The following is a 22,755-nucleotide window of genomic DNA, read 5'->3' as shown; positions in this document are numbered from 1 at the left end:
TTTTTTGATTATTTTCTGTACCCATCCATGACATTTTAATGATTTATGTACATGGACACCAAAGCTTCTTTGGATTTCCACTGTTTCGAGCTTTTCACCATTTAGGAAGTACTCTGATCTATCCTTTTTAGGTCCAAATTGGATGACCTCACACTTGCCTACAGTGAAATCCATTTGCCACAGTTTTGCCCATTCACTTAATCTATTAATATCTCGCTGTAATTTTATGCTTCCACCTATACACTGCTTACAATGCTGCCTATCTTTGTGACACTGGCAAACTTGGATATGTGGCTCTCTATCCCATCATCTAAGTCATTAATAAATATAGTGAATAGCTGAGGACACAACACAGATCACTGTGAGACACCACTAGTCACATCCTACCAATTTGGGTACCTGTCCATTATACCTACTCTCTGTCTCCTGCCACTCAGTCAATTTTCTAACCAGGTCAATAATTTGCCCTCAATTCCATGAGCTTCAACTTTAGCTAACAGTCTCTTATGAAGGATTTTATCGAATGCCTTCTGGAAGTCCTCATAAATAACATCCATAGACATTCCCCTGTCCACTATTTAGTCACCTCTTCAAAAAATTTAATCAGGTTCATCAAGCATGACCTACCCTTTACAAATCCATGCTGGCTCTCTCTGATCAGCTGAAAATTTTCAAGGTGTTCAGTCACTCTATCCTTAATTATAGACGCTAGTAATTTCCTGACGATGTTAGGCTAACTGGTCTATAATTCCCTGGTTTCCATCTCTCACCTTTCTTAAATAGCGGAGTGATATATGCAATTTTCCAACCCAAAGGAACGGTTCCTGAATCGAGAGAACTTTGGAAGATTATAGTTAGGGCTTCTGCAATGTTCTCACCTATTTCCTTTAAAACTCTGGGATGGAAACTATCTGGTCCTGGGGATTTGTCACTCTTTAGTGCCATTATTTTCTTCATTACTGTTAATTTGCTTACATTACTTATGGTGAGTTCCTGTCCCATAATGCTAAAGACAACACTGGTGCATCACACTAGAAGTTGTACTCATTTTGGTCAGAAAGGTAAACTGTTTATATGACCACATACAGAATATGAATACTTGGCCTTCTTTCACTAACACGTTTTATCTTATCAAACATCAGCTCCTGTCTGGATATATTGTATGCCTTGCTCAATTTGCTCTGATAAAGTGTACACACCCGAAACATCACAATCTCTTTACAGATGCCTACAGACCTACTCTTTATTTCCAGCATTTTCTGTATTTATTTCAGATTTCCAGCATTTGACTTTTTTTTCTTTTTATTAGCCTGCTCAATTTGTAACATACATGCTCAGCAGTTGGCACTAAAGCAGAAGCAGAAGTGGGTGAACAGTTACCCTTCAAAGTGTGCGCGGTAAAGCTGCATACACAAATACCTCCCTTACTAAATCATTTCGGTACATCATATCTTAGAATAATTCAAAATGATTTTACAAGTCCAAATATTTACAGCCAAAGTTCCTCTAGGTCTCATGTTAGAAAATATGAACAAGCAGAACATAGTAAAACATAATAGGAAACTCACCTTTCCTTGTTACTCTCATTTCTGCTGCTACATAAAAAATCTCCAAACTCTATAGCAAGCAGCGAGTTAGAAACAGATCTGTAAAAACCATCACAAATAGGAAAATTTAAATTTAAGCTAAAGTCCTTAAGAATTTACCTGGGTGAACATTAATATATTGTATTAAAAAATCCAAATATTTCTTTATTCAGATCAGTATTCAAGACAATCTTCACATTTCTGAAATTAAAAATCTCTCCCTTACCATGAAATGTTTAAGTTAAACTATGGCTGAAATCCAATCTAGTCAGAACATTTCATTAAAACATTATTAAGATAGACATAAAATGTTTAGAACTTCAAAGAATATTTTCTAATGAAACTAAATTTATGCTCACTAAAGTGAGGGGTGTCTGTGGTAATACTTTTCCATTTCTGGAACTTAGCGCTAACATTGAGTACTCCCAGGCCACGTATACCACAGACAAGTGCAGTCCTTCCTAATATGGGAAAACATAAGCCTTAAACTCAACTTCAGAAGAGCATCTTCCACTGCATCAATAAAAAAAATTCTAATTTCTACAATATCCATCTTTGGGCCTTTTAGGGATGGCAAATTTAGTGTAATTTGTGCCAGAGTGTGAGCAGTTTTGTGCCATGGATGTATGCACACCAGTTATTGGGTTGAAATTATCCAAGCTCATTTCACTGGCTTCCATTAGGGGCACTACAACTGGCCCCAGCACACCTGGATTGGTGAAAGGGAAATCAGCCAGATCTCCTGATGACTACTCAGTGATCTCTGTTGAAAATGTGTGTCTGCGGATAGGATTGGGCTCAACTGTGATGTTCCTGCAGTTAAATAGCTGGTCAACACTCGCTAAAGCTCACACATAAACAACAATCACTTGGGCAAGGTACTGAGAGTGCTTAGCGCTAATCAAACCACATGCAATGCCTTCAGCAGGGTTTCAAGAACTGGCAGAAAAAATAGCAAAAACAAAATAGAAGTGGGCTTGGTGAACTGAACAGCTTTTAAAAATAGCATTTCTTAGCAATGGACATTTAGTAAATTAGATGGTGGGCTAATGGACGAGCAGCTGTTACCTTGAATACATTATGGTGCAAAGTTGCTACAGAACGAGTGGCACAGTGATTATTTATGTTTTACAGTTATTTTTAGATCACCACGCAGAATGACTAGACAATCTTGGGGACTGTTTTGGCAGCTAAAGCTGGATGTTTTCTAACTTTTTTACACATATATCTAGAGATCAACAGAATTTCTCTGCTGATCATGGGCAGTTGAGCACATGTATTACGCTGTACAGATCTGTAGGATGTGATTTATAAACAAGTGGGCTACATATCTCAAAAGTGGCAAGTTAATTAGATAAAGATAATTACATATTTAATCATACACTGTTGCTTCATGTTTTGGGTTTAAAATGTTTATTTAAAAAAACAGATAATGAAGCAGTCCGTGCCCGCATGCAGCAAGACCTGGACAACATCCAGGCTTGGGCTGATAAGTGGCAAGTAATATTCGCGCCAGACAATGATCATCTCCAACAAGAGAGAGTCTAACCACCTCCCCTTTGACATACAACGGGATTACCATCGCCAAATCCCCCACCATCAACATCCTGGGGGGTCACCATTGACCAGAAACTTAACTGGACCAGCCACATAAATACTGTGGCTACAAGAGCAGGTCAGAGGCTGGGTATTCTACAGCAAGTGACTCACCTCCTGATTCCCCAAAGTCTTTCCATCATCTACAAGGCACAAGTCAGGAGTGTGATGGAATACTCTCCACTTGCCTGGATGAGTGCAGCTCCAACAACACTCAAGAAGCTCAACACCATCCAGGACAAAGCAGCCCGCTTGATTGGCACCCCATTCACCACCCTAAACATTCACTCCCTTCACCACCGGCGCACCATGGCTGCAGTGTGTACCATCTACAGGATGCACTGCAGCAACTCGCGAAGGCTTCTTCGACAGCCCCTCCCAAACCCGCGACCTCTACCACCTAGAGGGCAAGGGCTGCAGCCATATGGGAACAACACCACTTGCACATTCCCCAAGTCGCACACCGTCCCGACTTGGAAATATATCGCCGTTCCTTCATCGTCGCTGGGTCAAAATCCTGGAACTCCCTTCCTAACAGCACTGTGGGATAACCTTCACCACACGAACTGCAGCAGTTCAAGAAGGCAGCTCACCACCACCTTCTCAAGGGCAATTAGGGATGGGCAATAAATGCTGGCCTTACCAGCAATGCCCATATCCCATGAATGAATAAAAAAAAACATTCCCATGCAATTTCCATAGAATCAGAAAAATAATTCATGGAAATTACAGAATGCATGAGTTGCAAATATCACATTTTGCAGCAATTCTCACCTTGAAAGGTCTGTGGGTCTTCGCATAATGTAGATTCTAGAGGATTCAATGCTGTGCATTGTAAACACTACATACTGTAGATTTGAAGACTTATCATTCCAACTATAAAGGAAACATACAGCAGGTTTCAGTTTGGCTGCCAGAAAAAGTGGAAAAACCAAAGCTACAGAGGAAACTTTTATATCTCAATTCCATAAATGGTTGAATGAAAATGAACACTTAACAGTTAAATATACCAGTGAACTTACAACGAAGGCATTGAAAATCTGGGCACAACACCCTCACTGAAATTAAACAGAAACACAAGTATATTAACAAGAACATACTGTTAATTTCAACAAAGAATGGAAACCACTCCATTAAAATAGTAGCTAGTTGTGCTGGGACTCAAAGTTACTATACAGTAAGGGCTTTGTTTCAATTTCAATAATTATACTTTTTGGCATTTAATACAGTTCAAAAATTAAATTGCTCCTTTTCTTGTAGCAAACATAAAAATGAAGTTTTACCTTGGATGTAGCTTATACAGAGGCATGTAGACAACCTGACGTACAGAATTTCCAATCACTTCCTATGAAAGAAACCAAAAAAATTTAAAAGGAAAATTTTGAAACTAATTTTGTCATGGTTTCATTGTAAAAAAAAGTTGAGTTTATGATGGACTACTTACAGCTGGTTTTTGTAGGCAACTATCAATCTGTCCTTCCACTAGCCTTTTAACATAATGTAGTGATTTCTTGGGAAAATATGGAAAAAGCAAGGGGCTTTCTGCAAACAAAATTTAAAAATTATGTTAACTATCCTGGTACTATATCACTAATGAGCTAACAATTGGGAGCAAAATACATGATTATTAGATTAAAATACAAATACAAATTAAATATCTGTATTGGAAGTTAAATTTAGTATTTTGTATGTCAGGAGTCTGAAAAGAATATCAGAGGGAAAGAAAGACTAAAAACTTATACCACAGAACCCTGATACCAATGGGGGAGGTTTCTCGACCAAGATAGCTGAGGGATGGGTGAAAGGTTCACTTTTGTGGGTCAGTCTCTCTCTCTCTCTCTGGTTCAGTTTGAGTCTGGAACATAGAGAGAGGAAGAGGCACCTCACTTTCTAAAGTTATTGCCAGGTAGCTCAGCAATGCTGAGTTATAAAGTGAGGAAGGGCCATATCAAATGGGCAAAGTTCACCTAATTTATTATTTTGCTGTTATGGGGAGCAATAGGAAATTGGCAAATCATGCTGTGAAAACGGTATTTTGTTCATCATACAGTATATGTAGAATAAATTAGTTGGTTTACAATTGGCTTTGTTCCACTAGAGTGTTTTTCAGTCTACTTGCTGAAAGGTAGAAGAAATGCATGTGGCAGCACAAGCAAAATCACAGCATCCAATACAAACAATGAGGGATCTTATTGTTATGCTTCCCAGGTAACTCGATACTGGGTAGTAAAGCTACACTCCTGTTCATAGGGAACGCGGAGTCTGCTTACATCAGTGATGTTGAACTCAAGAGTACAGACCGGGAATTTGTAACAGAAACCAATTATAAAACAGCATACTAATACAATAAACTTCTGTTTTAAATTAATTTTGTGTCATTTTGTAACCCTTGAAGCAGAAGTAGGATATTTTCCAGTTAACATTAGCCTTAGTAGAATTGTCAATTTGTGCTAAATTAGGACCATGGCATTAGAAACTTATTTGTGGCTATTCAAACTGCTAGCAGAGAAAACTATCAACCCATAAAACAGTCTGATCTAGATTTTAACCCCCAAGTCCTAGAGTTTAGTCTCCCTTTTAACACAAACTTTGAATTAGAAGTACTAAACAATATTTGTACCTTTAAGATGGACACTGTTTTGTAAGAAGGAAAACCATGGATTTCCTTCAGTCTCTGGAGGAGTTACTAAGTCATCATCCTCATCTTTTAAATACTGCAAAAACATAAATTGCAACTGTGCAGAGTTAAACAATGTCCAATTCAATACTGAAATACCCAGAAGGCATGACTTTCTGGAGAGGAGTGAAATATAATAGATGCAAATAACATTTATTCTTTTGCAGCTTAATCAAAATCAATCAAAGTTCAATTGCACACTTACAAGAATACATAAGTTATCTAAAATTTCTTCAGGCTTCAACTACAATGTATACAGTATGCTAAACATTGTAAAATAATTATGGGAAATACCAGTCCTTTTTCTCCTATTGACTTGTAAACTTGAATAAAAATTCAGCACATCATTCTCAAGTTGTAAACAGAAAGTAAGACACTTAAGACACACTATTGATGTAAATTAAAAATACATGATTTAAAATACTTCAGTATTTTGAAAATCAGTATCACCAAATATTAAGCCAGACAAAGCTTAATTATTAGAAAAATGGCATACCTGGCCAACTCTCTCCACATTAAAATATTGACCCTTTTGATCATAAAGCTCTGGTGCCTTCAAGAAATAAGAGACAAAACTTGATTGAAAATCAGCACAGTGACATTTTCTGCTAAATAATCTACAAGAACAACTGTGGTATAGATTATAATCAAAATTGTACTTTTATCCAACATGAAAAGGTTGCATTCCCTCAGTTTATATTCCCACAATTATATAAGCATCAGTATACTGAAAATCACTAGCATAATTTATCTAAATAAACTGAACTGCACTTCTTGAAAATCTGAGATTACCTAATAGGTATGCCCTTCCTCATTATTTGACAGCTGTTCAATCTCTAATGAGAATTAGGATTTACTATTATTCAGAGGGAAAAGAAATCAATGACCTTTCAGAGATTCATGTTTTAGTCTTGTTATTAAGGTGATTTTTCTCCACACCATTGTATACAAAGCCTCATTCTGAACTATACCTTTACGTTTTTGGCTGAAGGAGGCAGTACTGACCTCAAGTGACAGTGTGAGCAATATAACACAAAATAAACCCAACAGCTCCAAACAGCACCACATGAAGAGAAGAATCAAGGTGTAGCCAGGTCAAGAGGGTGAACATTCAGATGAAAGGGGAAGACCAGACCTATCTAGTAGGTAATCCAGAAGTCTCCGCATCTTCTGTTTTCACACACAATTAGGATCATACCAAATCATGTAGAAGTAAAGGGAATTAGGGGTTACGGGGAGCGGGCAGGAAATTGGACATGAATTTAGATTTGAGGTTAGGATCAGATCAGCCATGATCTTATTGAATGGCGGAGCAGGCTCAAGGGGCCGATTGGCCTACTCCTGCTCCTATTTCTTATGTTCTTATGTAAAGGAGGACAGAAACAGGCAGTGGATCTAAATGTTACGGCTGCCTTAAAGCACCATATTGCTTTAATGCTCCATTACCTTGAGTTGTCAACTTAAGACAATAATGCTTGTTGAAAGTGTACTCCTGTTAACTGACTTACAGATAGTAGAGAAAAAGTCCTCAATAAGTTGGCCTATGGAATGCAAGTAGAATGAACTCTAACTTTCCCTGCCAGCTTCTGCCCTGTCATTGAATGACACAGGAAGATAAATGATGATCCTTGCTGTCCACATTAAATGGATTATTTGAACGCTGTCAGAAAGTTTCTTTTGGCCTGAAAGGATGGGTGCTTGCCCTCAAAGACAATTAGGAGGACTGTTTGCTGAAATGGACAGGCTACATATTTGAGAAGCCATATTGGGAATAGCGTCATTGGTGCTTTTAGAAGCCCTCCAAGGTAGCTTCAATTTGCTTACCAAAAAGAGTCCTTTTCCTAGGAATGGAAATTCCAAGAACAATCATTGGCCAACAAGGTGGCATTGGTAACCTTTGAATGAAACTGTCAAAAAATATCAAAACTACCAAAAAGTCCTTACTGAATTACTACAGAGAATGTTGTAGATACATGATTTTACAGCAAGGCTCTGGAAGGTCATGAATTTCCTAAAGGAGTAGAGTTCTTTGGCACTTCCCCCTTTCCTCCAATGGATAATTGTAAATCCTAGCTTTGTATGGAAACTGAATGAATGAGGAATAATTACACTTAAAAATGTACCTCTTTAAAGTGTTCAGACAGGAAGTCAGCAACAAAGGCTACATCTCTATGTGTCATCTGTGTTTTCAAAAAAAGAAAATTAAAATCAAGGGATTGATGTAAATAGTAAACAACTAAGTTTCCTTTCGATTGAATAGTCTTCAATAGTTCCACCATCCTGGATTTACACTTTTAAGTTGGTGTCTAATGATATGGTTTACACTGATTTGCCATTTAACTTTCTTCCAAAAACAAAGACTAATTTTACTTAATAAAGTTCAGCATTCTTTGGAAGCAACAAATTACACCATAGTTCTGTTCCGTTGAAGGGTTACACACCCGAAATGTTAACCTGTCTTTTATCTTTACAGGCTCACTGGCTTGCTGTGTATTTTCAGCATTTTGTTTTTGTTTCAGACTTCTAGATGTTTTCTTTTTCTTACAGTATAGGTGTAGCTTGGTTAAATCTGTACAAGAGACAGTTGGTCAATGATAGGCAGTGTTTCACATTTGGTTATTTTGTCCACCTTTCAAGGACCAAGTCTTAAAATGGAAGAAAATTTTGAGGAGGCGAAGTAGTGCCTTTTTTATTCCATGTACTTCCCCATTTTATAGAGGGCTAAATTGGGCCACATAGCGCCTGTTGTGTAGGTGCTACGCGGACTCCCAAGCACCGAAAGTGACATCCGAGATGTGCACGTACACTTCCGGCATGATGTGCGCAGGATGTCATATTGGTAAGGGTGATTGCGCACCCGCACTTAACAAACACCGGCAGCATGTAAAGTTGGAAGATTATGCGGTAGATCAGTGTGCAACGCTGATTTAAAGGGACAGATGCGATTTTGGAATTCCACTGTCTTAACCTTGCACAGCTGAACAGGTCTTAAACGCCACCGAGTTATTTAAAGGGATCATACAGGAGTTACAGGTTCGTTGCTGGATTATTGCTTCTGGATGCTGTTGCATTTGCACCTGTTTTTGGAGTTCTCCAAAATATGAATACTAGGACGAAGGGACATAGACTAGAAATTAGAGCCAGGACTTTCAGGTGTGATGTTAGAAAACGCATCTACATGCAAAGGGTGGTAGAAGTTTGGAACTATCTTCTGCAAATGGCAGTTGATGCTAGCTCAATTGTTAATTTTAAATCTGAGATTGATAGCTTTTTGTTAACCACAGATATTAAGGGATATGGGGCTAAGGCAGGAATATGGAGTTAGTGCACAGAACAGCCATGCTCTCCTTGAATGGTAGAACAGGCTTGAGGGGCTAAATGCCCTACTCCTGTTCCTATAATATAGTTTCAATATTCTACAGGGAGTGGTCTGCTGATAGGCAATAGCAAGGGCACTGGCAGAGTGGCACAGGAATGCTGTCATCCTGAGAGAGGACAGCAGGTTCATGTTCCATGGAGCCACTGCCACTTGCTGCCTCCTGTTATGCGCCACCTTCTCCTGCAAGAAAGCAGGAAGTGTGTCGGTGAGCATCCTGCAAGATGTTTGGGTGACATGGCTGTCATGGTTGAATAGCTCCCAATGTGTGTGACCTGTTTGTTGTGGGTGTGCAGCTTGCAACAGTGGTAATGTGTGAAGGTGAGATGAAGCATCTGATTGGAAATATTGAGTACTGATTGAAAGAGTTTGTTGGTAGGTGGGTGTAGTGTGTGGCGCAGTGGATGCAGCTAGTGGTGCAGTTGGTCGGATATGCCACTTGACAGTTGAACTCACGGTCCTTGACCACTCATGTCAAATCACTGCACTTCTTCCTGCACTGCATCCATGTTCGTGGTGCTATGCTCCTGGCATTGACCTTGTCCCCTACTGCCTCGGGAGCATATGTCTGGAGAGCCTCTTGCTCCACTGTGGACATAGGATGCCCCTCCTTCTGTCCACCTCTTGCACCAAGGCCTCTAATGTATCATCAGAGAACCTTGGTGCACGCTCTCTCGCCGGCCCAGTACAAACTCAGATCGGCGGGGTCTGGTGTGCAGATTGGAGGATATGGGATGTAGTTGTGAGCAACCTTTATTCACTGTTTTGAAGGAACTCAACAATTTGTAAACTTAAGGACAGGACCTGTATCTGTGTTTTACATGTGCGATGTCTGATCTCCGTTCAGACCCATATCTTATACTTTGAAAATATAAGAGTCCCGCAAACTTTGAGCAGCCAAGTTGCTGCTCATTAAAAATTCCATAATTCCCTTCATTACCATGCTTCACTATCTTGCAGCACAGATTGACTTCATCATTGACTTCTACCAGCCATAGTGCACCACCCCTTTAAGAGGTGCAGGCTGCCTTTAAGTGGTGCTAGCCGCCTTTAAGTGGTAGCCTCTTGTGATGTCTGGGCTCCCTGCTGGTGAACAGCCACTCAATAGCTGTGCTGGCTGCACGCAGCAATCATGTAAAACCACAGGCAACACGAATGTTACGTGCTGCCTGCATCTCAACGACCACACGTGAGTTAATTGCGCACCCTGATCCCAGCGCCTGTTTTCGGGGGTCAACCAATTTAACTCCCACTTACTTCAAAATAAAATTCTTGGGAAAAAATCTTCAATTTTCCTACCTGTACTGAGACCTGCCAGGTTAGGCCTTCCTTACTGCTAGGCCGCAAAGCAGCATCACTTATGCTCGTGTTTAAATCTCACCTTGGCTTCACTTCTCATCTCTAAACTTCTCCAGCCCTATAATATCCTCCCTAAACTCTCTGTTCCTTTGACTGGCCTCTTGTGCATCTCCCCATCCCTTTCAACCCACCATTGGCGGCTACGCCTTCAGCTGCCTAAGCCCTACTCTTTGGAATTTCCTCCCTAAAGCCCTCTGCGTCTCCATCTCCCTCTCCTCCTTCAAAACACACTTATATGACTAGGTTTTTGGTCACTCCTCCTAGTATCTCTTTTGGTTTAGGTGTCATTTTTTTTGCCATCCGCGTCTTGGAAGCACCTTGGAAGATTCCTCTGTTAACAATACTATGAACCAGATTTTGCTGTCAAATTAATGGTGTGGCTAATGGTGTTTGCCGTCATTTAAGTGTAAATGGTACAGCAATTTTAGGCGAGGAGTAGATACGCAGTTAAATGCCAATATTCAAAAGTTGCTGTCCGAGTTGTGCTGCTCTGCTGTTAGCTTCGCAAAAACGGTATTTCACTGTCTGCCTCGTCATTGACATGCACTGAACGTCATGAAGTTGCTGTATTTGCCTGGTAGATTCGAACTAAATTCGCCACAGAAAGTTAAGTCTTGCCATTTCAAGTCTAAGTACCCTTTTGACAACGTGACAAGTGTTAATTACTGCCAGTCAACCTCTCTGGCACTGAAAATTAACTATTACAAATTTAGAGTCTCATTCCTTCAGGTATTAATGAAGATTTAAAAAAATGTAAAAAATGTTTTTAACGTTTCCTTTCTGTCTCCTTTTTCTCTCTTAATCCAATCTTTCTTTCCCTCTCTATTTCTCTTTCTGTACCTGATTTCACATTGAATTAATGCACTATAATTTACTTCCTTTTCAGTCCTTCCGCTGTTCATTCCTCAATCCTTCAATCTGATTGAATAGGGCAAGCAACTGTGTATCTCCTTAACCACTCAGGTCCAAGATGCCCTGTTTCCCTTGCTCCGCTGTTATCAGCTCACACTTTCAGCAACTTTGTAAGCAAAAGTGTTTTGAGCTGATGGGTGCAAGGGCAGGTCTAACTAATGGCTGATGCAGCAAAATCTGGCCCTGTAAAAATGCAGGTTGTTTTAGCTGTTGTTGATATTACAAATCACAATGCAACTCTGCAGCTTTGAATGAACTCCTGCAATTTACCTTGTTTAGCTCTGGCAAAACATGATCATCAGACATCCTCAACATTGCTGAAAAACAAAATGAGTCTGATTACCACATACGATTAGCATTTGTAGCAATATTGTATCTTTTTTTCATTAAAATGTTCAGATAATACTTATCTACTCACACTATTATGAGACACAATGCTGCACTTACTGCCACTTGAAACAAAATGATCAGTTTAGCAAGCTGCTACTTAACCTCACGTTGTTAGGTGAAAAATCAACTTAGACAACTAGAGGTTAAGGGGCAGCCATTATTGTAAACATCTGAGAAGCTCATGGGCTACTTACTGGAACCTAGAATAGTTTAAAATAATTGATTTTTTAGCTAAAAAAAAGTTGTGTATATATTTTTAAAAACGTACTATATTGAGGTGGTATTTTAAAAATATTTATTATATTGAGTTGTCTTTAACCCTGAAGCAAAAGCAAATAATGCGGATGGTGGAAATCTGAAACAAAAATAGAAATTGCTGTCTGACCTGCTGAGTGCTTTCTAGCAGTTTCTGTCATTAACTCTGGACAGACGTGAAACACAATTTACATTCTCATGCAGAATTTGATGGGCTTGTTGCAGAAAATGACGCTGAGGTGCTCAATGTATAGTACTTACTGAATTCCAGAGGTATTAATGAAGATTTTTTAAATCTTCATTAATACCTGAAGGAATGAGACTCTAATGGGAATGAGACTGAGGTGCTCAATGTATAGTACTTACTGAATTCCAGAGTGACTGACTTTGACATCATGGCAGTATTTGACCAAGTATGGCACTAAGGAACCCTAGTAAAACTGAGGTAAATGGGAAAACCCTTCTGTGGTTGGAGTAATATCTGACAATGAAGGAAATTGGTTGTGGTCGTTGGAGGCAAGACATCGAAGCCCTAGGCCATTGCTGCAGGAGCTCCTCAGGAAAATGTCTTCAGCCCAACCATCTTCACCTTCATCATGTCAGGAGTTGAGCTGTTCACTGATGATTCCATAGTATTCAGTTCAGTTCACCTACAGCAGTACTTAGCATCACCACTGCCAAAGCTCCCATCATCAACATCTTGGGGTTACCATTGATTAGAAGCTTACATGGATGAGTACACTCAAGAAACTTGACAGCATCCAGCATAGAGTAGTTTGCTTGATCGGTAGCCCTGCCACTGGACTCGATATCTATCCCCTTCATCACTGGCACATTGTGACTGCAGTATGTATTTTTTTACAGGATGCACTGCAGCAACTCACCAAGGTTACATCTACACACCTCCCCCACTTAAACTTCAGCCACCAAGAGCAGCAACACTGCGGGAACACCATCACCTTAAAGTTCCCTTCAAGTCACACACCATCCTGACTTAGACATATATCGCTGTTCCTTCATCATTCCTGGGTCAATATCATGGATGCACCATCACTGCAAGGACTGCAGCGGTTCAAGAAGGCCCACCACCACCTTCTCAGGGCAACTAGAGACGGGCAATAAATGCAGTCTTGCCAGTGTCCCCCATATCTTGAGAACAAATTTTTGAAAGTATATGAGAAATATATAACAGAATGCAGATATAAAATACAATTTCTTCATTAAATCAGAGCTTTTCATTAATTTCAAGATTGTTTGCAATCAGCTTTTTCCTGGAAAACAATTGCTCTAAAGCTGGCTCACTATATTTATTCATTTTTTGGTTAGTGATGACCAGAATCAAGTTTTTTCATGATGATTGATTGGTTAAATATTTACTTAACTGACAATATGGAACTGCACAAAATCGGTTTTAAAAACAAGTCCGCTACCAACCTCTGACCATGCTTTACTTTTGTTGACAATTTCTATCAGTGAAAGATGATAATGCAGTGAACATTTTTCCAACTCTGCATTCAGTAACGTCAAACATATCCATTTCTGGTGCAGCTCCTCTTAAATCATGCTGACAATGCGCATAATGTGCTTAAACCTTGTCCAAAGTAGTACTAATAATGCTGAATTAGACTCTTCTGCTTAACAGCTCATCTTTCATTCCATCTTGCTAGCTGGATCTAAGTCAAGGGCCCACAAATGATGCAACATTAAAAATGACACTATGATAGAACTGCAGTGTTAAATAGAATGTGGAAGTAAATGAGTTTTTCTTCACCTGCATATAGCCATCGGAAAAATGCCTTGAAGCTTTTCATACTACTGTCTATAACCCTGAAAGAGAACAGGACATCTTAATATTATAATCAAATTTCTTATTAATGGTTGCATTCAAATCCTGTATTAAAGATAGTATTTTGGAATTGGTCATTAAATTACTTTGGTAAATTCTATGGAATTCTACATTTAGTTCCATTATCTTTTTCACTTGTGACTAATTTTCAGTTCCAACCAATATTTCTTGGTTTCTGATATGGTGTAGCACCACCCAGCAGGGAAAGCAGCAATGAAGATTCAAGTTTATAGGAGACAGTGACAAATTTTCCACACTTCCATTTAATAAAAGATGGACCATTAGGTAGAGGGGAGGGGGAGGAATTGTATAAAATCAGGTTCAATATATATACATACACATTAAGAACTCTTGGAATTATTTTATAAATGATTTGACCATGATAGTAACAAGGGGTCAACTCAGCGAAATATTTCTGTGCCACTCCTGGGGTTTAGCACATGGTGCACTGGGAGCGCCACAAATGTCGGGTCATATCATCAGGTGCCAGGAACAAGTAAAGGACTGCTGGCTGCACTTAGATGGTTGGCTTTTTTAGTAGTAAAATCAGTTGGGCAAAACAGCCCTTCTGATTAGTTCTTTGGAGGCCAAACAAATGGAAGTGGAATGACAAAGGCTGGCCCTGTTGGAAAGAAAGGGCCACCCAGGAGGACAATTAACATTTCTTTTTAAGGCTGTTCCTAACACTCTTGCTGTGACTGAAAAGCTGCTCAAGTGCTCCAGCTGCGTTATGAGGGGGGTGGGGGGGTTCAGTCTAATTTAGATAAGAATTCACACTAGGCTCAATGGTGTGGAGGCTCTTAGCTTACTACGGCACTTTCCTTCACTCATTGCACCGGGGAGTGGACTAAGGTTCAGGCCTCCTCTTTCAAGGGGGAGGAGAGATTGTTCATCTTTCTGCTGGTAAAGCCACCCCCTTTACAACTTGGGACACTTCCCAGTAGGAGGACAAAAGAGGTGCCTGAAAATGTGTGCACGCATTTGACTTTTGCCAATTTTGCTTTCACCATTTATAAGCGTTATTCTAAACAGTCTATACGATAGCACCCAAATATTGAAGTACACATAGAAAAAATTAATTTCCCTCATTTCCAAGTATGCCCCTAATATCTTCCCTCCTGCTACACTTCATCTTTTATCGATAAGTCCTTTGAATTTACGTCCCAACTTCTCCTTTAATGCCTATTTTCCCTCTTCCTCTGCCATTTTCTTTGAAAATCCATTGACAATTTTGAAACCTAACCTCATTTGGGTTTTCAAGCAAATGCCCTCAACTGCTAACTCTTATGAAAAGTTCATATTTAATACTAAAATATTATTCATATAAGTTAGATGCATTACCAAAAATATGCTGCTCTACATCCTTTCAGATTACCTTTTCATTGACAACAGAGAGAAGGAATCAATGTCTTCACTCAACTTGAAATGTCAGAATTTCTCGGGGGTGCCGTGCAGGACAATATTTTTAACAGGTGGAAGTTTTTTTTTAAGAAAATAGCTACATATGTAGGAATAATAAGAGTACTTATTTAAATGTACTTCGACCTATAATCCTTTAGTATGCCATACATTACAGAATTTGTCACACCCTGAACTATGGGTTTCAACCATAAGACCATAACAGATAGGAGCAGGAGTAGGCCATTCCACAGGAGTAACCACAGGTACCTACCTATCTTTGCAAGGCACTCATTTCTCATCATTCACTGTTGTTACAGCTAAGGTAATACTGGCTGCCCAATTGCACTTTTCACTTGCTACTGGTGAACCAGCTTCTGTATACAAAGAAGCACGCACATACATCTCACCTTCTTTCATTTGTACTTACTGTAACAGCTCATTTGCTTTCAGGATAAATGTTCCCACAGCATTTATGGCATCTTTGAAAGAGAACAAATAATTTGCTTAGGACAAGTACTGACAAATAAAACAACAAAATGTGGTGATTTGGTGGTGTTCCAATATGCACATCAATGAGTGGTAAGACAGTGTTATGGCCTTGATTCCTAAACTGCAAGTTTCCGTGTCTTAACATTAAGTGCTTGGGGAGTGTAATGGAGATTGTAATTGGACTGCAAGTGACCCTGGATTGCGTTTACACCTGTAATTGTAACATGTGATAATACCTAGGTCAAACAGAGAAGCACTGAATAAGTCCTGGGAGCAGGCTGCCTCTGTGTCTCATCAGCCAAAAAAATGGTGTGTGTTATGTTGGCACATAATACCTCAATACAAGCCAGGAATTAATCAATAATAGCTCCAATAAAGAGGTCAGCCAGTGTGTGAATAGTAAACAAAAAGAAAGGAGAATTTGTAAAATTCAAGGATAGAGCACCTTGAGCGCATTCCTTTAAAAAAAGAAATTAATGTCATTAGTGCAATCCTCGCACTTTGTAGTTCACAAACAAATGTTTAAAATATCAAGAATATCTATTTTAAACAACAGAATTCTGCACAGAAGTAAAACAAGTAATTTAAACAACACCGAGAATAAAGACTTCTACAGTTCCTTAATACTCACAAAGTTATTTTTTTTATTGTTTTACCATAAAGGTCAGATACTTTGTAAAACTGAAATAGTATTCAGCATTTAAAGGCTTAAAAACATTTAGAATGTACCTTCTATGGCTGGCACATCTAACCCTAAAGGTTGGTATTTCTGTTTCCACATAGCCATTCCCTTTAGCTCATTTAAATGGTACAGGAGAGCCTCCGAACCACTGTGTGTGACAGCAAGACAGAAAGACAAAATAAGAAAATCAGCTTAACAAGATAAAAGAAAAGATTGCAAATCATAACTTAATTCTGCATCCTGAAATTATTAACAGATACAGTAGGTAGGAAAGTAAGTTCTGAAGAGGACATAAGGGGGTCGATTTTAGCACCCGCTATCGGGTGCGTTCCAGGCGGGGTGGGGGGGGGGGGCTCCAAAAATTGGGGATTCCCGGGGCGGGTCGGGAGCCCGGCTCCAACCCGCCCACTTCCGGGTTTCCCACGGATGCGCTGACGTGTGCGTGCAGCCCCCGCTGTGGGACTCCCGCAGGCAATTAAAGCCAGCGGGGTGCCACTTAAGCTATTTATTTAGGTATTTCAGGTCGTTTAGAGACTTGATTAAGGAGATATTTTACATGGGGTGGGATTTTGCAAACAACTGGGACTGTTTCCCATACTGGGGGAAACACTCCCAGTTCAAATGGACGTGTTACAGCCATCAGCCTGTGGCAGCTGGGGTGGGGGGGGGGAGCGGGGAGACCCTCACTCATTGCAGGAGGCCACTCTGTCTCTTTGGACAAAGTTTGGCCTCCACACCACCCTCCTCCTAACAACAAAATTCACCAACTTGCACACTTACCCTGGTGTCCAGACACATGTACCTACCTTGCGGACCCCCCCTCAGATGTACATCTTCCGGATGGGGGCCGGCGTAGCTGCAGTCATGACCTCCTCGGAGGGCGAACAGCATCACCAGCCTCGCCGGCCACCTCTGACACGTGGAGCTCCACAACACAGTGCTGTGACACATCCACCTGTACAGCAGGAGGGAGGGCAACCGCAGAGAGAGATGCGTCGCAGAGGGCACTACCCTCGCCACAGGGTCCACAGACCGAGGCTCAGCTTCCTGGACCTCTCTGAGCAGCAGTGCACACGGAGGCTCAGAGTCACTCGACATGATGTCGTGGACATCTGCAGCCTCCTTCATGCCAAGCTGCTCCCGGCTGGCCCGAGCACCATCTTCTTACCTGTCGCTGTCAAAGTCATCACTGCCCTCAACAACTTCTCCTCCGCATCCTTCCAGGGTGCCACCGGGGACATCGCCGACGTCTCTCAGTCGTCTGCACAAAAGAGCCCTGCAAATACACCTACACCCATTCTGCAGTGACACAATGGGTGGCATCAGTTGTGGGTCTTCATTGTGATCCCCAGGAAAGGGCATTATTGCACAAACCAGACAAGATTCACAAAGACGTGGCAGTAGTGGTGCCAATATGTGATGTGGTTGATCGGAAATTAAATATAAGTAAAAACCATGACAAACCCTCAAACACCCTCGTGCATCCCCTTCATGCTCATGACACGTTTGCCTTACGCTGCCTACTGCACATGTGATGCATGCCCTGTGGCTGCAGCACGGTAGTGGCAGGTGAGTTTGAGATAGAGCCATGAGATTGTATGAGGATTGGGTTGAGTGGTAGTGACGGGATGAGTACTGGCGAGATGAGTAAGTGCAGGTAAGATGAGGATGAGCTTTGAGTGGGTGTGAGGGGTGATGTGACAGAGTAATGTTGGCAGTGCAGAAGGAGGTGTGGGGTGGGGGCGGTGATGTGGCAGACGGAGTGTAAAGGAATGAGTAAGTGTACTCACTTTCGCTGACCTACTTAGGTCATTGAAGCGCCTCCTGCACTTTTTGCAGGTGGGCGATATGTTAGTGGTGCAGGTGACCTCCTCTGCCACCTCGAGCCAGGCCTTCTGGGTGGCAGAGGCAGGCCACTTCCTCCCGCCCCGCTTGGGGGGGGGGGGAAATCTCTGTCCTCCCCCTCCTCCTCACCCCATCTAATGATACCTGGAGTGAGGCATCATTAAACCTGGGACCAGCCTTCCCCCTGGGCTGCTCCATGCTGTAATGTTTCCTATTTCTTGCAGCATCAGTCAGTGGAGGACTGCCCCTTTAAATAGAGCTCCTCCAGCTGACAGACCTTACTGTGCATGCGCAGTCCGCCCGACGCACAGCTCAGCAGCGGGGAACCCGGAAGACCAGGTAAGTGGATCCAATCAGCCTGCGATTGCGCGCGGGGCTGACTGATTTCACCGGATGCGTTACCCACGCGCCCAATAGACCTCCCCGCCGCAAACCCGCCGCCCTGGTAATATCGAGCCCAAGGAGTCTGCAAAGGGATAAAGATAGGTTAAGTGAGTAAGCAAAAATTTGGCAGATGGAGTATAATGTGGGAAAATGTGAACGTGTCCACTTTGGCAGGGGGAATAGAAAAGCAGTATCTTATTTAAATGGAGAGAGATTTCAGAACTCTGAGGTACAGAGGGATCTGGATGTCCTCGTACATGAATCACAAAAAGTTAGTATGCAGGTACAGCAAGTGATTAGGAAGGCAAATGGAATGTTGTAATTTATTGCAAGGGGAATGGAATATAAAAGTAGAGATGTTTTGCTACATTTGTACAGGGCATTGGTGAGACCACATCTAGAATACTGTGTGCAGTTTTGGTCTCCTTATTTAAGAAAGGACATAAGTGCTTTAGAAGCGGTTCAGAGAAGGTTTACTTGACTGATTCCTGGGATGAGGGGGTTATCTTATGAGGAAAGGTTGGACAAGTTGGGCCTGTATACACTGGAGTTTAGAAGAATGAGAGGTGATCTTATTGAAACATAAGATCCTGAGGGGACTAGAAGGAGTAGATGTTGAGGGGATGTTTCCCCTTGTGGGCCACAGTTTAAAAATAAGGGGTCTCCCATTTAAGACGGAGGTTATGAGAAATTTTTTCTCTCAGAGGGTCGTGAGTCTGTGGAACTCCCTTCCCCAGAGAGGCAGGGTCATTGAATATTTTTAAGGCTGAGTTAGATAGATTCCTGATTAACAAGGGAGTCAAAGGTTATAGTAGGTAGACGGGAAAGTAGGGTTGAGGTCACAATCAGATCAGCCATGATCTTATCAAATGGCAGAGCAGGCTCGAGGGGCCGAATAGCTTACTCCTGCTCTTAATTCGTATGTAGTAGGATACTTAAGCTACTGTGAAAATAAACTGTTACAATTCTAAAAACCTATTATCTCCATCGACATTAAATTTTGTGTACATCACACACTCATTATTTGGGCATCATCATTATGTAACAATCACACCAGTAGCTTCATACGTCTACCACTAAATGGAACTTCATAAACTCCAGACCCCCACACTTATACCTACAGCCTTACTAAAGAAAGAACTTGCATTGCTATAGTGCCTTTCATGACTTTAAGAATGACTGTAAAGCGCTCTGGGACAATGAAGTACGCCTGGAATGGACTTATAATTAGGCGTCAGTGACACCATTTAGAACATAATTAACTGCAAACTGGTTAAACTTCTGCCACCAATATAAAACCTCACCAGAAAACTGGAATGAATGTTAAATGGGTGGAAATCTATTGTAATGGAATTCGGCTCATTTTTCAATCACCTTGGGCATGATTTTAGCATGGAGCTGGGAACTGAGTGGGTAGGCAGATTACCCCGCAAGTCAACCTGGCGCACCGTGGCTACAGTGCGTACCATCTACAGGATGCACTGCAGCAATGCGCCAAGACTTCTTCGACAGCACCTCCCAAACCCACGACCTCTACCACCTCGAAGGACAAGGGCAAACACCACCTGCACGTTATCCTCCAAGACACACACCATCCCGACTTGGAAATATATCGCTGTTCCTTCATCATCGCTGGGTCAAAATCCTGGAACTCCCTACCTAACAGCACTGTAGGAGAACCTTCACCACACCAACTGCAGCGGTTCAAGAAGGCGGTTCACCACCACCTTCTCAAGGGCAATTAGAGATGGGCAATAAATGCTGGCCTTGCCAGCGACGCCCACATCCCATGAACGAATTTTTAAAAAGTGAGCGCGCTGGATTCTGCGTTCGCAACTCAATTGAAGGCAATTGATTTCTCTTTTGGGTTTTCCGTGGGCCAGCCAGCCAACCAGATTGACAGGCTGTCGTGAGGGAAAGCAGCTGGGAATCGGAGAGGAGGGAGAGATCGTGGACTGTGGAGGACATGGGGAGGGGTCTCGACCACGGTGGGGGGAGGGGTCTCGACATGAAGACTGATTTAATATCCTAACCAGAAATTTCTGAGATGGGGGTGAATGAGAGTTAGTGATCCTATGCCAGAATTTCTGCTTAGTGGCAGAGAGGAGAAGGTTTGTTGTCCTAACCTGGAATTTCTGTTATGTGCTTGTGGTCGTATGATGTGGAGATCCATTTGGCCGTATGGTCATTTCTGGATATATACTCATTGGCTTGATTCCCAATCTTTGCTCAGTGGGTGGGTTTTTATTTTTATTTTTTTTGCTCAGTTGTGTGGAGGCAACGTTTATTATTCTACCAGGGGATGTAGAAAGTGATGCAATGGTGGTGCTGCAGGGGAGAGATTTGTTTTCATTGGTTGCAGTTTTTGCTAGTTGATTTCCCATGGCATTGCACACGGGGAGTCAAAACCAATGCAACTTTTCACGTCAACCAAGGGAGATATTTGAACCAAGGCAGGGAGGGGAGGGGTAAGAGAAAGGGAAAGGGTGAAAATAGTGAAGGCAGACTGAGTGAGGGGGAGAAGAAAGGTAGGGAAGGGAGAGGCAGTGAGGGAGAGGCAAAAGAGGGCAGATAGAGGGTGAGGTGAGGGAGAGATTAGGGGAGAGGAGGATGTCAAGGGAGAGGAGAGAGGGAAAATGAAAGAGATGGGGAGAAAGAGAGAGGGAGAATGGGAGAGGGAGAGAAGAAAAGGGATTTCATGATCAGTGCAATATAAGTAACTTTCATATTTTGAACTTCCATACAGCACTAGCATTAGCATTAAAGGGTGAAAACCATGACGGATGTCCCTGGCAGTTATATTCCGCTGCATATGGGTATTATGGTGGATTCAATCAAAGGGCATGTCAACCACTGCTGAGGGAAGACTCAACTGAGGAAAAAGAAGGACCTTTAGGAACTCTGGTGTGGAAAATAGATTTATGACAGCAGATATGATAGAGAAGGAGAAAATCAGAGAAAGGGATGAAGTATAAGCTTATGCTCACACTCACCATTGATTCAGGATGTTAACAAGTGATTATCTTCAGTTTTTAAAATTTAATTGCGTGACGGTTGGAAAAGTGAATAGAAACCCAACAGAAAAAACTCTCAGTCAAACATTTGCCTGAGAGAACTGAGAGACCAGCTGCAATCCCTGAGCTTTTCATGGGATGTATCAATCATGGGTTTGAAGGGCCAAATCAACTTCTTCATGAATCTCGCCTCCGTTTCACTGGCGAGTTTGAGAAGCCATGGGTAACCCGTGTAGTAAGGTAAAATTAGTTTCAGGTTCAGAATCGACAAAAACTTACCTACCGTAAGTATTTGAAGTAGGTAAATTGTCCCTTTAACGATCCGCCCATCGGCATTAACAGGGAACACGACTTCTGAGTTTCGGCTGCGCTCGCGCGTGCATCCAGACACCCTGGGTTAAACCTGGAAGTGGCGCTTTGGAGCCGGGTTGCGGTCCCGCTGATGAAAGCAACAATTTATACTGACCACCAGCAACCCCCCCTCCCGCCCCCACCCCCGTTCTTGAGGTTTAAAATTAACCCCCTTTTGTCTATCTGCTTTACACCTGTTTAGTGGTCAACCAGGGAAAACCTACTGTGTGTAAAAATAAAAAGTTATGTGCAAAAGGTCACATGGACTGAATTGCCTTCTGTAAATTTGACGTAATGAGGTCATTTAGGACCAAGATGGATAATTTTTCCAATTGGTGTAATAAGTTATGGTAGTATATGGTGCAGGACAATTTGCTAGGGTGGGATTTAAACTCACGCTCAGGTCGTGAGTTTAAATCCCACCCTAGCAAATTGTGAAACCAATTTCTATAAATCTTGTATTTTGTGGGCCAGTACCAGAATGAATGAATATGAAAGCTACCAGATTGTTGTAAAAACTCAACTGGCTCGCTTCTGTCCTTTAGGGAGAGAAACCTGCCACCCAGGGACGGGCAGTAAATACTGCTTTCCA

The 22,755-nt window shown here is 41.6% G+C and overlaps 1 protein-coding gene across 3 annotated transcripts in view; it reads right to left on the bottom strand.

Annotated features, from left to right (window-relative positions):
- The window catches only part of anapc4 (anaphase promoting complex subunit 4), a 95,680-nt gene that overhangs the window by 15,480 nt on the left and 57,445 nt on the right, over positions 1-22,755 (bottom strand). For all 3 annotated transcript variants that reach the window (XM_067989108.1, XM_067989127.1, XM_067989118.1), the window contains exons 15-26: positions 16,617-16,717; positions 15,826-15,877; positions 13,923-13,978; positions 11,777-11,823; positions 7,983-8,039; positions 6,356-6,412; positions 5,803-5,896; positions 4,627-4,724; positions 4,466-4,527; positions 4,205-4,240; positions 3,957-4,058; positions 1,569-1,646 (exon numbers count right to left, since the gene is read on the bottom strand). In XM_067989108.1, the coding sequence (XP_067845209.1) occupies positions 1,569-1,646; positions 3,957-4,058; positions 4,205-4,240; positions 4,466-4,527; positions 4,627-4,724; positions 5,803-5,896; positions 6,356-6,412; positions 7,983-8,039; positions 11,777-11,823; positions 13,923-13,978; positions 15,826-15,877; positions 16,617-16,717 (840 nt within the window). The remainder of the gene's footprint in view (positions 1-1,568; positions 1,647-3,956; positions 4,059-4,204; positions 4,241-4,465; positions 4,528-4,626; positions 4,725-5,802; positions 5,897-6,355; positions 6,413-7,982; positions 8,040-11,776; positions 11,824-13,922; positions 13,979-15,825; positions 15,878-16,616; positions 16,718-22,755) is intronic.

Source organism: Heptranchias perlo, chromosome 1, assembly GCF_035084215.1.
Source record: "Heptranchias perlo isolate sHepPer1 chromosome 1, sHepPer1.hap1, whole genome shotgun sequence".
In the NCBI taxonomy this organism is placed as follows: domain Eukaryota; kingdom Metazoa; phylum Chordata; class Chondrichthyes; order Hexanchiformes; family Hexanchidae; genus Heptranchias; species Heptranchias perlo.
The sequence above is the reverse complement of the archived record's forward strand: the minus strand, read 5'-3'. Positions and strand labels throughout refer to the sequence as shown.